Source organism: Anarhichas minor, unplaced genomic scaffold (assembly GCF_050575085.1).
Source record: "Anarhichas minor isolate MPS153535 unplaced genomic scaffold, ASM5057508v1 ptg000007l, whole genome shotgun sequence".
Classification (NCBI taxonomy): domain Eukaryota; kingdom Metazoa; phylum Chordata; class Actinopteri; order Perciformes; family Anarhichadidae; genus Anarhichas; species Anarhichas minor.
The window spans coordinates 18,998,793-19,011,575 of NW_027466453.1; the positions used below are offsets into that span (position 1 = coordinate 18,998,793).

Below are 12,783 nucleotides of genomic sequence, written 5' to 3' on the forward strand. Positions count from 1 at the left end.
ATGAATGGAGGGGGCGGTCACGAGGAATCGGTGACGTGAGTGCTTGCGGAAGCAGAGCGTGGAATGTTGGTACATTGTTGTTGTTTTGTAGTTAATTCAGTACGAGGCTACACCGCTGCCCGTCTGCTGGACGCTTCACACCGACTGTGTCAAGTTACTCCGCCGCCTGTATCGGAAACCTACTCCGCCAGTTTTTACGCATCACGGTCCACAAATATCCGAGTCCACAGAGGTGAGCTTGTGTGTGTGTGTGTTTTTTTTTCTTCTGGGAAGATGTTTTGACATGCCTTTTTTAAATTGCTGAAGTTGTCACAGAGACATATTGGCGCATGCAGATAGGAGTATGTTGACCACACGCGCCACTCATGTACGGTTTTGATCCTGGTCATGAAAGTTGATGTTGACTTTGTAGCATGTTTCAGTCGCGTGGACACGTGTTGTGTTAGAGTAACATAACACAATGCCCAAAAAAGTTCTGAGTAGTCGCGTGAAAAAAGTAGGGCACAACATTAAAAAGTGTTAAAAAAAGAGCAGTATTTGAATAACTGCTTCTTTTGTTTTTACTTTATTTTTTTTTAGGAATTTGAATCAGCCTGGTATTTTTTTTTAAATTATTTAAGTGGATGAATTGTCTCAATGAGTGAAAGCGTTCAGGAAAGTATTTTATACAAATTATATTAAATCTATAAGTCTAAATCAGTAGATTAATGTTTGTGCGATGTTTACAATGTTAGCCTATAATATGTATTACGGTTACTGTTAAAAACGCCCTCATGTATTACTGAGCGCAGTATAATAAGTTGTTTCAAGATTTTTTTTAAAAGGGAATAAAAGCGGTTTTGGTTATTTATAGCCTTCTTTCTGTCACTGGACTGACCTTAGCTTTTTTGGGGGGAAATGGAAGTGAAATAAACTTCCTGACTGCCCTCGTTTAAACTATGTCATAAAGAACATTCTCACATCCCCTTGAATTCTGCCACTCTTGCTGATTTCATTTCGGGATTTAATTTAGGCTTCTGTGATGCAACATACCAGCCTACCTTTGACATTGGAAGCAACACGTGGTCAGCATTTTAGGCATGTGGAACAAAGGGCACGATGAGAAGTTAGACCACTGGGGCTGACTGACCTACAAAGGAGAAACAAGCAGTCACCAAACAGCAGGAGCAGCACATATTTCCACAAACAACTCACTAGTATTTATCTTATCCCCCTGTTTAGCTATCATTTCTGGTCTACAGTATTTATGACAAGAGTAAAGATAAGGAAACTTGTTGTTTTGAATAATTATCTGATAATAACACAACTTTACCTCAGAAATAATACTGCTGACTTAATTTAAAATAACTTGGACTTGTGACCTTTTAGGGCCATTGTGATTAATTTATGGAACGTATTTGTCTTTGAGTAACTTGTTTCACTTAGATGGTCACAGATTTCTATCTCAGAGGCTTTTGTGATTCACTGTTGTTTCGGGTGGGTGCACACAGTGTCTGCTGCTTTCAGGCAGGCGGTGGGAGCGAGTGCACTCCTGTCATGAGGTTAACATGTGGTTCATTCACCACAGTGATGATGTCTTCTTTGGAAGGAGAAGTAACTGTGGCTGACTCATTTTACCGCCACAATACTCGGTGGCAGTGACATAGGGAGAAATCCCCCTGAAAACACAGGATACAGTGTCATTGTCATCAGACATATAGGATTTCTCTTTCTGCTGGTCAGTAGTGAAGGATGAAAGCGAAGGCATAACGTTTTTGTGGTCTAGTGTTGTGAAAGCGAAATAGCTGCGGTTTGCGATGCTGTGACTCACAGGGAACACGCTCACCATGATGTGTTTTGCTCCTCTAACTGGAAAAAAGATGTCAAGTCTTGATTGTTGACTTTGGAAGCCAGTGATTTTATCCACAGCTGAACATGGCAAACAGAGTGTATGCAGGCAATAACAGATGGATGTGTGAACAGGCCTGCTGTGCGTCTGTCCAAAGTGACTCCCTGACAGTTATATAGCGTCTGAGACTGCTCACTCTGCCACCCACAGTGATTTGCATCCTGCCCTTTTGTTGTTTTTCTGTCAGTGGCCGGGTCTCAACCCACTGCTTTCACCTCGTTATGCGCAGAGGTGTGGCACGTGTCGAGATTACTCATTTATCTACTGCGTAATATTGATTATATTGTTTTATTTGGTGGGATATGTTGTGTTATTGGGAATGCCTTGTCTGTTCTCACTGGGGCCGACTTGCTGATTCAATTGTTGATCTTTTTTCCTTCGCAACTTCCTGATTTCACAAGTGACTCAAATTGCATGTTGTCAACACAAACAAGCACTTCATAGCATTCAGAATGTATGCTTTGCCGTCACATCTTGTCTGACCTTTTGCAAGTTTCTCAGCTAGTTGTTTTGAAGGAGAAGCACTACAATCTGGACGGTCCTGGATAATTATTAACAGTATTTTCTTGCATTCTTGACATTTCTTTGAATCCCAGTGTCCCTGGTTGGGACAATATCTTTGCTCAGATATTGTCCCTGGTTGGGACAATATCTTTGCTCAGATATTGTCCCTGGTTGGGACAATATCTTTGCTCAGATATTCTGAGTTCTCCTCTCTTTCCCCACAAAAGTTCTGGAGTTAACGCCAGACATATCCAAGGTTCTCTGTACTTTTCCTTTCTCCCCGTGAAACAACGGGATTTTCCAGGAAATGTCAGATTGGGAGGGTGTGATTCCCTGCCGCTGGTCGTCGCTTTTACCAGTAAACAGCATGACTCACACTGCTCAGCTATGCTCTCCATTTCCTTCACATAATATCCCACCAAATGTGCTGCGCTGGAGAAAGAACAGAGAGACGCACGCGCGCACCGGTCTGCAGACAAATCTCTCCACCACCTCTGAGAAAAATGCAAGAACAGCGAGATCTTTCTCAGAAGAGTGCATCAGGCTGTCAAGGGCAGCAACACGTCTGCTTAACCTACTCCTAAATTAAAACAAAAAGAGAAGATAAACAAAGAGTCCAGACAAGCTAACTCTGCATTTATCACAAGTCTTTGATATGCTGTTTATTTTAGGAGGAGGCTGCACCCCACAGTTACCTGCTGTTACTGAAGTGCAGCCTTGAAGTTGACCAGATGCCTGACTTTAAAACCAGTATAAACAGTGAACAGATGATACATAGGTTTATTAAACTGACTTCGTCTCAAGTTTAGACTTTGTGCATACACTATTTCATGAATTTGCTCATTAAGAGCTGGGGCGGATTTGTGCGCATGTAAAAAATTTGTCATTGCCCGTTTTTTTCCCCAGCATTCTCAAAAATAGCCTTAAAAGGGTCAGTTCATCTTCAAAGCAATGTGTGCGCCCAAAGAACAAAGTAGCAGGTTTACCAGAAAACATTCTGCTTTCCACATCAAATAAGACACATGCTTTACACACAACCATAGCCATGAAATGTGTGTACGGCATTTGTAATGGACAGTTAGTTAAGGAGTGTCACCCCATGGCTCTAATCTGCTTTTTTTGTAAGACTTTGTCATAACTTTGTGATAACATTGCGGCTGAAATATAGTGCTTTTTGGGTTATTAGCCATCAGAGTATCATCTTGAGGAATGGAACATTATTTCTTTGTTGTATGAAAAAGTAAAATGAAAGATAGACCCTCACTCTTGACTGCCACGCATGTGCACACAGGCTGCCTTTGAATTGTTTGGGCAAGTGAAAGATGTGAGACGCTTCTGAATTCCAGACATTTTGTGAATATTGCAGCCGTTGTTTTACAAGTGGGGTTGTCTGAACTCCACCCCCACATATAGCAGAGTGCATCGCAGGACATATTCAGACAGAATGTTCCTTCTTCAGTGAACACTGTTGTGCATGTGAGGGTTTGCACATGTGTGTTCACTCAGGAATGTGGTTTTGTTCTTTGCCCGCCATCTGTGGCTTTTCTTTGAGGTATTGTCCCAGACTCCTTTTCTTACCGTTATGAAAAACCTAATACGAGTTGTTTTTGACTATAGTGAGAAGCCATGATTTGTTATAAAATAAGTCTCGTCTGAGGGGCAAAACCGTAAAGAGCGGATTTGGCTGTGTGATATAATTGCTGTTTTTCCTCTGAGGAAACTTTGGCATCTTGATCAGGAAAACATTGTCTCTCTGCGAGTTGCAAAAACATAAGCACATGCTTCAAGAATTTCAGTGAAACAACCTGGCCTCTTGGTTCAAGCTGGAGGCCCCTTGTATGAAGAGAGGGTGGCCCCACACCACTTTTCTGTGATCTTTGCAGGGAATATACCCAGGGACCCCCTCTGATGCAATACCACTTAAATTAGGCTGTTTGGGCCAACTAGTTGTCGAGGAACATATTTCAGTTCTTCATCTTTATTTAATGCTTCTTAAATCTCAATTATGCAATTCTTTGCTGCATGTGTTATTTTGCAAAATCAATGAAGTACACCAGAGAGAGGAGCAGATGTTCTCAGAGTGTCTAAACGTGCATTTATGTGGTGCTGGGTTTAACTGGTACACGTATTTCTCATCTGCTTATTTTCCAAGTCAGGAAAAGTCTTTGTCACAAGCAGATGAACCTCATTCTGTGGACAGCAATGTTGAATTTAATATACAGTATCATAAATCATTGACTGATGTTCAGGTCAAATCAAAGACAACGTTGTTTTTTGTATCGACTGCACTATTTCTTGCAATAAGGAACTGTAAATCAACAGTTGCAAAGTCCTGTATTAGCAACACAGCCATGGGATGTGCAATCGTGATAAACATCCCAAAAAGAGCAGCCACACCCTGAGTATGTCCTCACATGAAAGCTGCAGCTAACAGGACTGCTGAGACTATTTGCCCTCTTACTGAGGTATCACTTATCGCTTGCTCACTTAAATTGTTTAGTTGGCAGAAACTTGTGTCAGCACTGTGGGCTAAATATATCCGCCAGAGATAAATAAGGGCATAGAGTAGCTCAGGAAAGCCCAGTGTAAGAGGATCCAACCAGCGAGACACAGGCCTAAATCCACAGACTACATTGTCTCACAGCAAAAATACATCAGTGACTATAAAGGAAAGTATTTCTCTGTGACACTCTATCTCCAGGAATGTTCCACATGCGTATCTACTGCCCTGTAAAGTTCAGCATAACTGTAAATGTTATGCTGACGGTCTGTTTTAATGTGCCATGAGGAGGCAGAGTGGTAGATACCGAGACATCTGATTAAGGGAATAAACAATGTACATTAAACTGGATTTAAGGGATGTAACAGGATAAAAAGGGACAGACTGAGGATACAGGATGTTTATCAGTTATCAGCACAAGTTGGTGCTTCTTATTTGTACTATGAATAGGCTGTGGTGCGGTTGTGAATGAGACTTGTTTACCCTTTTGGTCACCATGTGACTCACACTCCCACGCCCATTTGCAGGGCGTTTCCATGGCAGCAGTCGAGCATGGAACAGTGCACTCGTAGTCAGGCTGGTCGGCAGGTCCTGAAATGGAGCCTTGGGGGGATGTGTGCCTCTCACAGGATCACAGCTCAGCGCTCTCGCTTTTTTTGGCCATGGCAGCAGTCAGGAGAGCATGTGCCTCACTGTAACGAGTACACAGAGCTTTGATGCAAAGTTGTGTAGAGAGAGGTTGTCTGATTCTAAGCTTGCTTGGTGTCGTGAACTACATTGCCAGGGCTCTCCTCTAACAAGTGAATACAGGCACTCTCCAGTGCTCGTGTTTAATGTGGTCATGCTGCCCTCTGCTGGCGTCAGTGACTCCATCACGCAAGCATACATGTCGACACATGACGTAACCCTGGACTGTTTTTGAGGTGTCTTTAAAGTGAATTTGTGGGGAGGAGTGCCAATCTGATGTTAGTATCTGCAATATACAAAAGAAATATGCGTTAGTAGAAAAAGTATCGAGATGTGTTACAAGTAAGAGTATCATCAAATACTACAATTTAAAAATACTTCAAATCCAAGTAAAAGTACAGAAGTATTCTCAGCAAACATCTTTAAAATATAAAATGCCCCATCAGTGATCTAGAATTATATATTAAGTTACTGAATTATTATTTCTGATAGAAAGATGTGAGCAGCATTTTAATGTTGTAACTGGCCCAAAGGGAGATCCTTTAATTATGCACATCATATTTTAAAAACTGATCACATTTTTGTCTCTAAAATCCTAATCTGTAACGTGATCGGTATTCCAAATTGTCAAATAAATGTAGTGGATTGAAAAGTACAATAATTCCCTATTAAATGTAGTGGAGTAAGTATATAAAGGAAATACTTAAGTAACATGCCAGTATCTCTAAATTGTATTTACAGCACATAATATATATAAATAAATACTTTGTGACTTTCCATCACCTTATATGTTGTGTTTCACTTTGTCTTTTTTTTTTTTCAGTGTGTCTTCTGTGAGATTCTGGCCAGTTGTCTGCATGCAGGGAATGACGACTAATTTTAAGACGAGCAACGCTTTAAAGGTAAGTGAGAGAAGTTTGAGAAATGTGGATGTTGTTAATATTCAGACATGGTGTTGTTCTTCACCCTCTGCTCATGTCCTGCAGGTAAAGAAGGAGGCGGGTGAGAATGCCCCAGTGGTCAGCGACGACGAGTTGGTGGCCATGTCCGTGCGGGAGCTCAACCTGCACCTGCGTGGGCTGACCAAGGATGATGTTGCGAAGTTGAAGCAGCGGCGGCGGACCCTGAAAAACCGGGGATACGCCGCCAGCTGCCGCATCAAACGTGTCACCCAGAAGGAGGAGCTGGAGAGACAAAAGATAGATCTGCAGCATGAGGTGGACAAGCTGGCCCGCGAGAACGCCAGCATGAAGTTGGAGCTGGATTCCCTGCGAGCCAAGTATGAGGCCCTGCAGTGTTTTGCCCGGTCCGTGACCCGCGGGCCCCTCTCGCCGGGCAAGGTGGCCACCACCAGCGTCATCACCATCGTCAAGTCCTCCAACCGCAACAACTCCAGCCCGACCCCGTTCTCAACTCTCTCTCTCTCCTAGTGACAGGAGTGGGCTCTTGTTCTCCTGCCTGGCCTGGTCCTTCCTGGTTCTGACCCAGCCTGAACCCACTCATCCTGTACTGAGAGGACGCTCGGTAGTTAGACTGAGGGATGGAATGGGGTGGCAAGCTCTATGTGACGTTATGCTGCATTCACAACTCTGTCTCTCTCCTTCTGTCCCTCTTACACAATCTACATTGTCTGTGCACTGTGCAAACTCCCCCCTCCCTGACCCCCCAGCACCGGCAAGGTACTGGGCCTCTGTGACCCCGTCCTACATGACTGTTAGCTAAGATTTGCTTTTTACTCCAGTGTGAAAACGTATACGACATGCCTTAATGTGGCAGCGTTGGTTTAGTCGTACATACTGTATGTGACAGTACAGCCAATGCCAAATTTCAATGTAAATTTAGCCTTTGAAGCTGTTGCCTTAAAAGGGATCTATAAGTGATCCATATATAATATTTGCATGTAGTTTAACACAAAGAGGATGTATTGTTCCAGCTTTGAGGTCAGGTGGACGCCTCTTTATAACTACAGTTGCCAGTGGTCTCCAACCAGTTGCCTTTCAAGAGCCAGCCAAACACAACAGATGTTTTCACTGATTAGCTCCTCTTCTCTGTTGGACGATGCTAAGCACTAAAATCACCTGTTTGATTTGAAGTTGAAACCTGCCTACACATGGCTCTCTGTGGTACATTATGGAGAGCACTGCATTATGCAGTTTGATGACTGACCAACGTTCAACTAAAGGCCTCTACTCGTGATGTGCTGTTTATATTGCCGTCGTCTGTCTCGGCCTAATTTAGGTTTTATTTGATGAGTTTAAAACTCAATTGTTAGGCCAAAATGTGTGTGCAAGCCTTTGCTGGACTTGTGGAATATAAAAGATGGCCATTTGTACCATTTTTCACATTAGATTTGCTGTCAGAGCTCATTCATGCAACGCTTGAGAAGTTGTTGGATTTGTCAGAGGGGCTGAAAAGTGTTGTGTACAGTTAGCTATGTTGTTTAAGACATCGGAGGTGGTTGGACAGGTGCTGCAAGTGATTCTGTTGGTAGCTTTGTGGCCCGTTTAACGAGAGAAAGTATTCACAACTTCTGCTCGAGTATTTTGAAATGCAAAAGAGGTGAATACTTGTTTTCCACAAATTGTAAATGCTATTTGATTAAACAGGCAGATTTGGGAAGAGTGCGACGTAGGAAAGAGATTAGTGAGCATTTGTTCGGATTCAGGAATCATTGTAGAGCACTTTTAAAAGCAGGTTGGGATGCCGTATAAAAGAAAACATTTCACAGGGCAACTGATTCCTCGAATTAGAGATCGCCGACAGAAGCCATTCTTGTATTTCTGAAGTTGGCAGGGCTTAATTGCATGACGATGATTAAACGTGGTATGATCCCCGACTGCAAGGTCAAGCCTAATGTACCGGACAGTATCCTCTCCGATACGTACACCACAGCACTTACCGGGTTCTGTTTTGCCTCTTTCCTTTATACGCAACTCTTTGGCAGGTAATCCATATTGGATATAGTGATAATGAGAGTGATCCTTACAAGTGAAATGCAATTGAACTTTCTTACTGTATATTACAGACTACCGAAATGATAAAACTCCCACTGCCTCCTTTGTAACTTTACATTGAGAACTCCGTCCAAATAGAAATCATTCCTACTGCTGGGTCACGAAAAGTGCTGCTGCTGGGGTGTTGGTAACTCTGAAACAGTAGCCATTAACCTTGCTTTTGACACACTCTTCTGCAAGAGAACTCCTGACACCCATCTCTAGAAACGGTGATGTCGCGACAACTAAATGCAGTAAATACCTTCCTCCCGTTGTACGTTTTGAGGTATCTAAATATGAAATTCACTTGAAATCAAGCCGTTCTTACTGAGGATCCATTCCTAATTTGGAGTGAAGTCAATAGAGATTGTTCATGTCAGGATTGTCTCTTGGCTAAGAGGACATGAGTTTTCCCCCTGTTCCATAGCTGCAAAGAACAGTTTGGGGAACTTTGCTGCTGTACAACCTGCTGTGATTTTTAGGCAGGGGCAATGCTGTGTTCTTACTTTTTGTATTTTCACTTGGTTTCTACGTTGATACATCCTGTGTTCTTTTTCTGATACTTAGTTTTGTATGCATATACAGTATATATATATATTACAGATTTTTCTATATTTATGTCTTCGACTATCCTGGGAGTGGTGTGATTATGTAATCATTCTTAATCAGTCTATGTTGACGCTGACCTTTTTCTGAATAAGTTGTATTCACATGTACAATGAGAAAACTATTTTCATAACTTTGATGTTATTTGTCTCGTTGTCAAAGTACAGACCGTACCTAGAGTTGCATACAAGCTGCAACTAATTATCTGTAAGTTAAGAATTAACTATTAAAAAACAAGAAATTACATTGACTGCAAGTTCTCATAGATAGTAAAGAACATGTAATTTTACTTCATAACTTGTAAATTCTCAGTTGGGCCTTATGGGCTCCATTAGTTACAGAATAAATTACATTTATTCAGAAAAAGAAAGAAATTATATTATTATTTTGGAACCTGCATTTTGTTCTGGACATAAGGACAATATATTTTTCTCAAAATGCCAATTGATTTAGTTGACTGTTTCAAATGATCGATGATCGTAACGCTTTTGTAACCTCTAAGAAACTTTACCGGAAAATAATTCCAAAGCTGCTAAAAATTGTCCACCCAAACCTTTTTGTGTCAAAATTGAGTCAGAAGAATAAGAATTATTTATATATATTCTGACCAGCGTTAGTGACCTCTTGTGGTAAAGTTTCAAAACAAAATGCTGGAAAATTAGACATTTGTTAATTTTAGCACATATTACTGAATTTGGATCCAAGGTTGATTAGGCAGCACATCTTAAAAATAAAAACTAAGGAGTACACATTTCCGTACTGTGCCTTAGTAAAAAGACAAAACCTCTCTCCAGGTGAATTAAGTTCTTTGTTGTTGATCCTTTATCCAGTGTGACTGAGCACAGGTCAAGCTCTCAAATACGTGTTGCTCTTAGGCTAGCTTACCACAAGCACTTATTTTAATGATTACATTTTCTACAAGCCACTTTTTTGCTGAGATAAAAGCAGTCCTGTAAATAATGTTAGTGAGCGTTATACATGAATGTAGACAAAGTGCATGGGTGAGAAGAGGTAGAAGCATTACCTACCATGGAGTCTTTCTTCCTGTTGAAGCAACTGCAGCTCGTTATACAAAACCAAGGAGCTGTAATGGAACTGTTTAAAGACATCAGTGGTTATTTTACACATTTATGAACCATAACAATGCAAATGTATGTATGGAAATTAGGTTTCTTGTGTATCTTGACTATGTATTCAAGTTTTTAATTTAAAAATCCGTCCTGAAAACATGACTTTGATTAAATAAGATGTCACACACAAGCTTTGCCAGTCCAACAAGCTACAGTATTTAACTTTAGACATGTAGAAAGTCAGTGTTAGTACTCTAGATCGAAGAGGTTTCTACTATAAATTCAGAAGAAGCTCTACAATAGAAGGACTGGAGCAGGTTCTATGGATAATAGGGTTGTGGGTGAAAAACATTACATGTTAGTTTAACATCAGCGGTTTCTATGTTTGTATTTCAGATGTTAATGGTTTTCCTTGTTCTAGTCTCAAAACAACATGTTGAGGCCAAACGAGGACAGTAATAAGGCAGCATAAACTGAGTATGTACCCATAACAAAGTCATTACTCTGCTCATATATATATTTTATATTTATTTCATTGAATTGTGTAATTTTATAAAAAAAACAAACACCTAAATTATTTTACATTCATTTACTTACATGTTTTCTCAATGAACTACCCTCATGTACAAATAAAGTCTGTATTTGTTTCTACTCCGATTTAAAGAATGGTAAATTATTCCTATAAATAAGTCTGCAGTGTCTGTTTTTGTACCTTCAAATAAAGCTTTTCTTTTCCTCAATGTGAAGTGCAGATTCACTCAGTTCAAGTTACACAAACAAAAACAGGAATAAGACACACAAGTCAATTATATCTTTGTACCCAACTCAATTGATTTCTGCTTTCCCAGAAAGACAGCTATAATTGGCACAAGAAGGTATGAACATTCAAACAACCTCTGACTTGATAAACAGAAGGGGTCTCCAACAATGTACTAGGAAAGCTATACGTCTCCCATGTCACATAAATACAGATAGCATTTCTAAAAAACTAAGTGGGAGAAGAAACTACAAAGTCTCTCAACCCACACAGATTTGTTGCTTTACTTTTCCTCCACACAGAATTTGGTTTGGTCTGAATACACACATTACGTTAAAATATTCCAAACAGGGTTATCCCTGGCTTTTTACATAAACAGAACATATGAATTACCACAATTTACACCAATCAAATCCTGTGCATTTCATAATCCCTGGAACACGGAATTTTAACACGAATAGTGATGTGAACGCATCAAACAAAAAAAAGGGTCTGACAAACTCTTTTACAATAGTGCAGAAGCTACAAAAGACTAATTGCGAGCATCTGTTGAACGGCTGTCTAGTTGCACTGAATTAAACTCTTTAGCATGCTGGGAAAATTAAAGAGAAGAATAGAACTCCCACTTTGGAGGAGACAGGTTTATCCAATTTGTCCATGCTACGGTAAATACAAAGGATTGCGAAGTACTACAGTCTGAAGTGCCTGCTCCAAAACGAACGTGTCTCTGAACAAATCTTTCCATTTGTCAGGGAACCATGCAGAGGAATGCTCAGCAAATACTTCAAACGAGCAGATGTGAGAGACGGTCCATAAAGTGTCATTCCCAGCCATCGCTGGCTTCCCTGCTTCCCTCCTGGAGTCACATATTAATCATTTCCTCTTTGAAACTGACATGAATCAGAGGGAACGCACTGCAGACGTCCAGAGAATGAGCAGTGACACAATGAATGAAACAGAATCAGGATCAGGGACACTGCTGCAGCTTGATTTAAAGAAAATGCACAGCTCCAGATGTCTCTGATACCGTGAAGGTGACATGTTATCTTCCTGAGATTATTCCTGCCGAGATGAAGACAGGCGAGTTCTCCGGTCATTGAGCTATCAATTAAAAAAAAAAAAATACTATTCATTTCATCCTCCTCTTGCTGATTAAATTATTCATTATAACAGGACAGAAGCAAGCAGTCCATCTTAAATACTGGGATAATAAAAATGAAACACCTGGATTCAATCCAGCTCTGTGTAATGTGCAATACAGCTGATTCCCCAGAGGTCAGAGATATGGGTGACAAGAACCCAAACACCTGCATCTTGCTGGAAAAAATGTCTATAACTCATCATCAGAGGTGATCAGCATGATTTTGTCAGACTTGCGGGAGGTCTTGTTGCCTGCGGCCACTTTTCCGTTTGTGCTGGGCTGGACTACCTCCTGTGTGGACTGCTGGGTGTACTGCTGGTAGGCTGGGGAAAAGTTGTGAATCGCATCCTGTACCATGTCTCCCGGGTTTATGGTCTCCTTCAGACCGCTGGAGATGCTGTGCATAGGAGGGATGTTTTCTGTAGGAACAACATAGGCACAAGGGAGGTTGGAAGATGCTTGAGAAGATAATCATGACCGTGACTGCAATGTTACAACTTTAAAAGAATAGCTAGACAGTTACATCCTGGAGTCTCCTTTGGTTGCCTGAGAACTGTTCCCGGCCAAGAAATAGCCCAGCGTACACAACTAACTAACAACAAATCATCATTTTCATTTCATTTATTCATTGTCCAAA

General features: G+C 41.0%; 2 protein-coding genes across 2 annotated transcripts in view; one reads left to right on the top strand and one right to left on the bottom strand.

Moving 5' to 3' along the window:
* mafk (v-maf avian musculoaponeurotic fibrosarcoma oncogene homolog K) lies at nt 1-10,988 on the top strand. The gene is given in 4 exon segments (XM_076086418.1): nt 1-139; nt 142-232; nt 6,403-6,481; nt 6,566-10,988. Coding segments are annotated over 4 exon segments (753 nt in total). The 3' UTR covers nt 7,010-10,988.
* The window catches only part of tmem184a (transmembrane protein 184a), a 19,424-nt gene continuing 16,817 nt past the window's right edge, over nt 10,177-12,783 (bottom strand). The window contains exon 8 of the mRNA XM_076086417.1: nt 10,177-12,565. Coding sequence (XP_075942532.1) covers nt 12,336-12,565 — 230 coding nt within the window. The 3' untranslated portion in view covers nt 10,177-12,335. The remainder of the gene's footprint in view (nt 12,566-12,783) is intronic.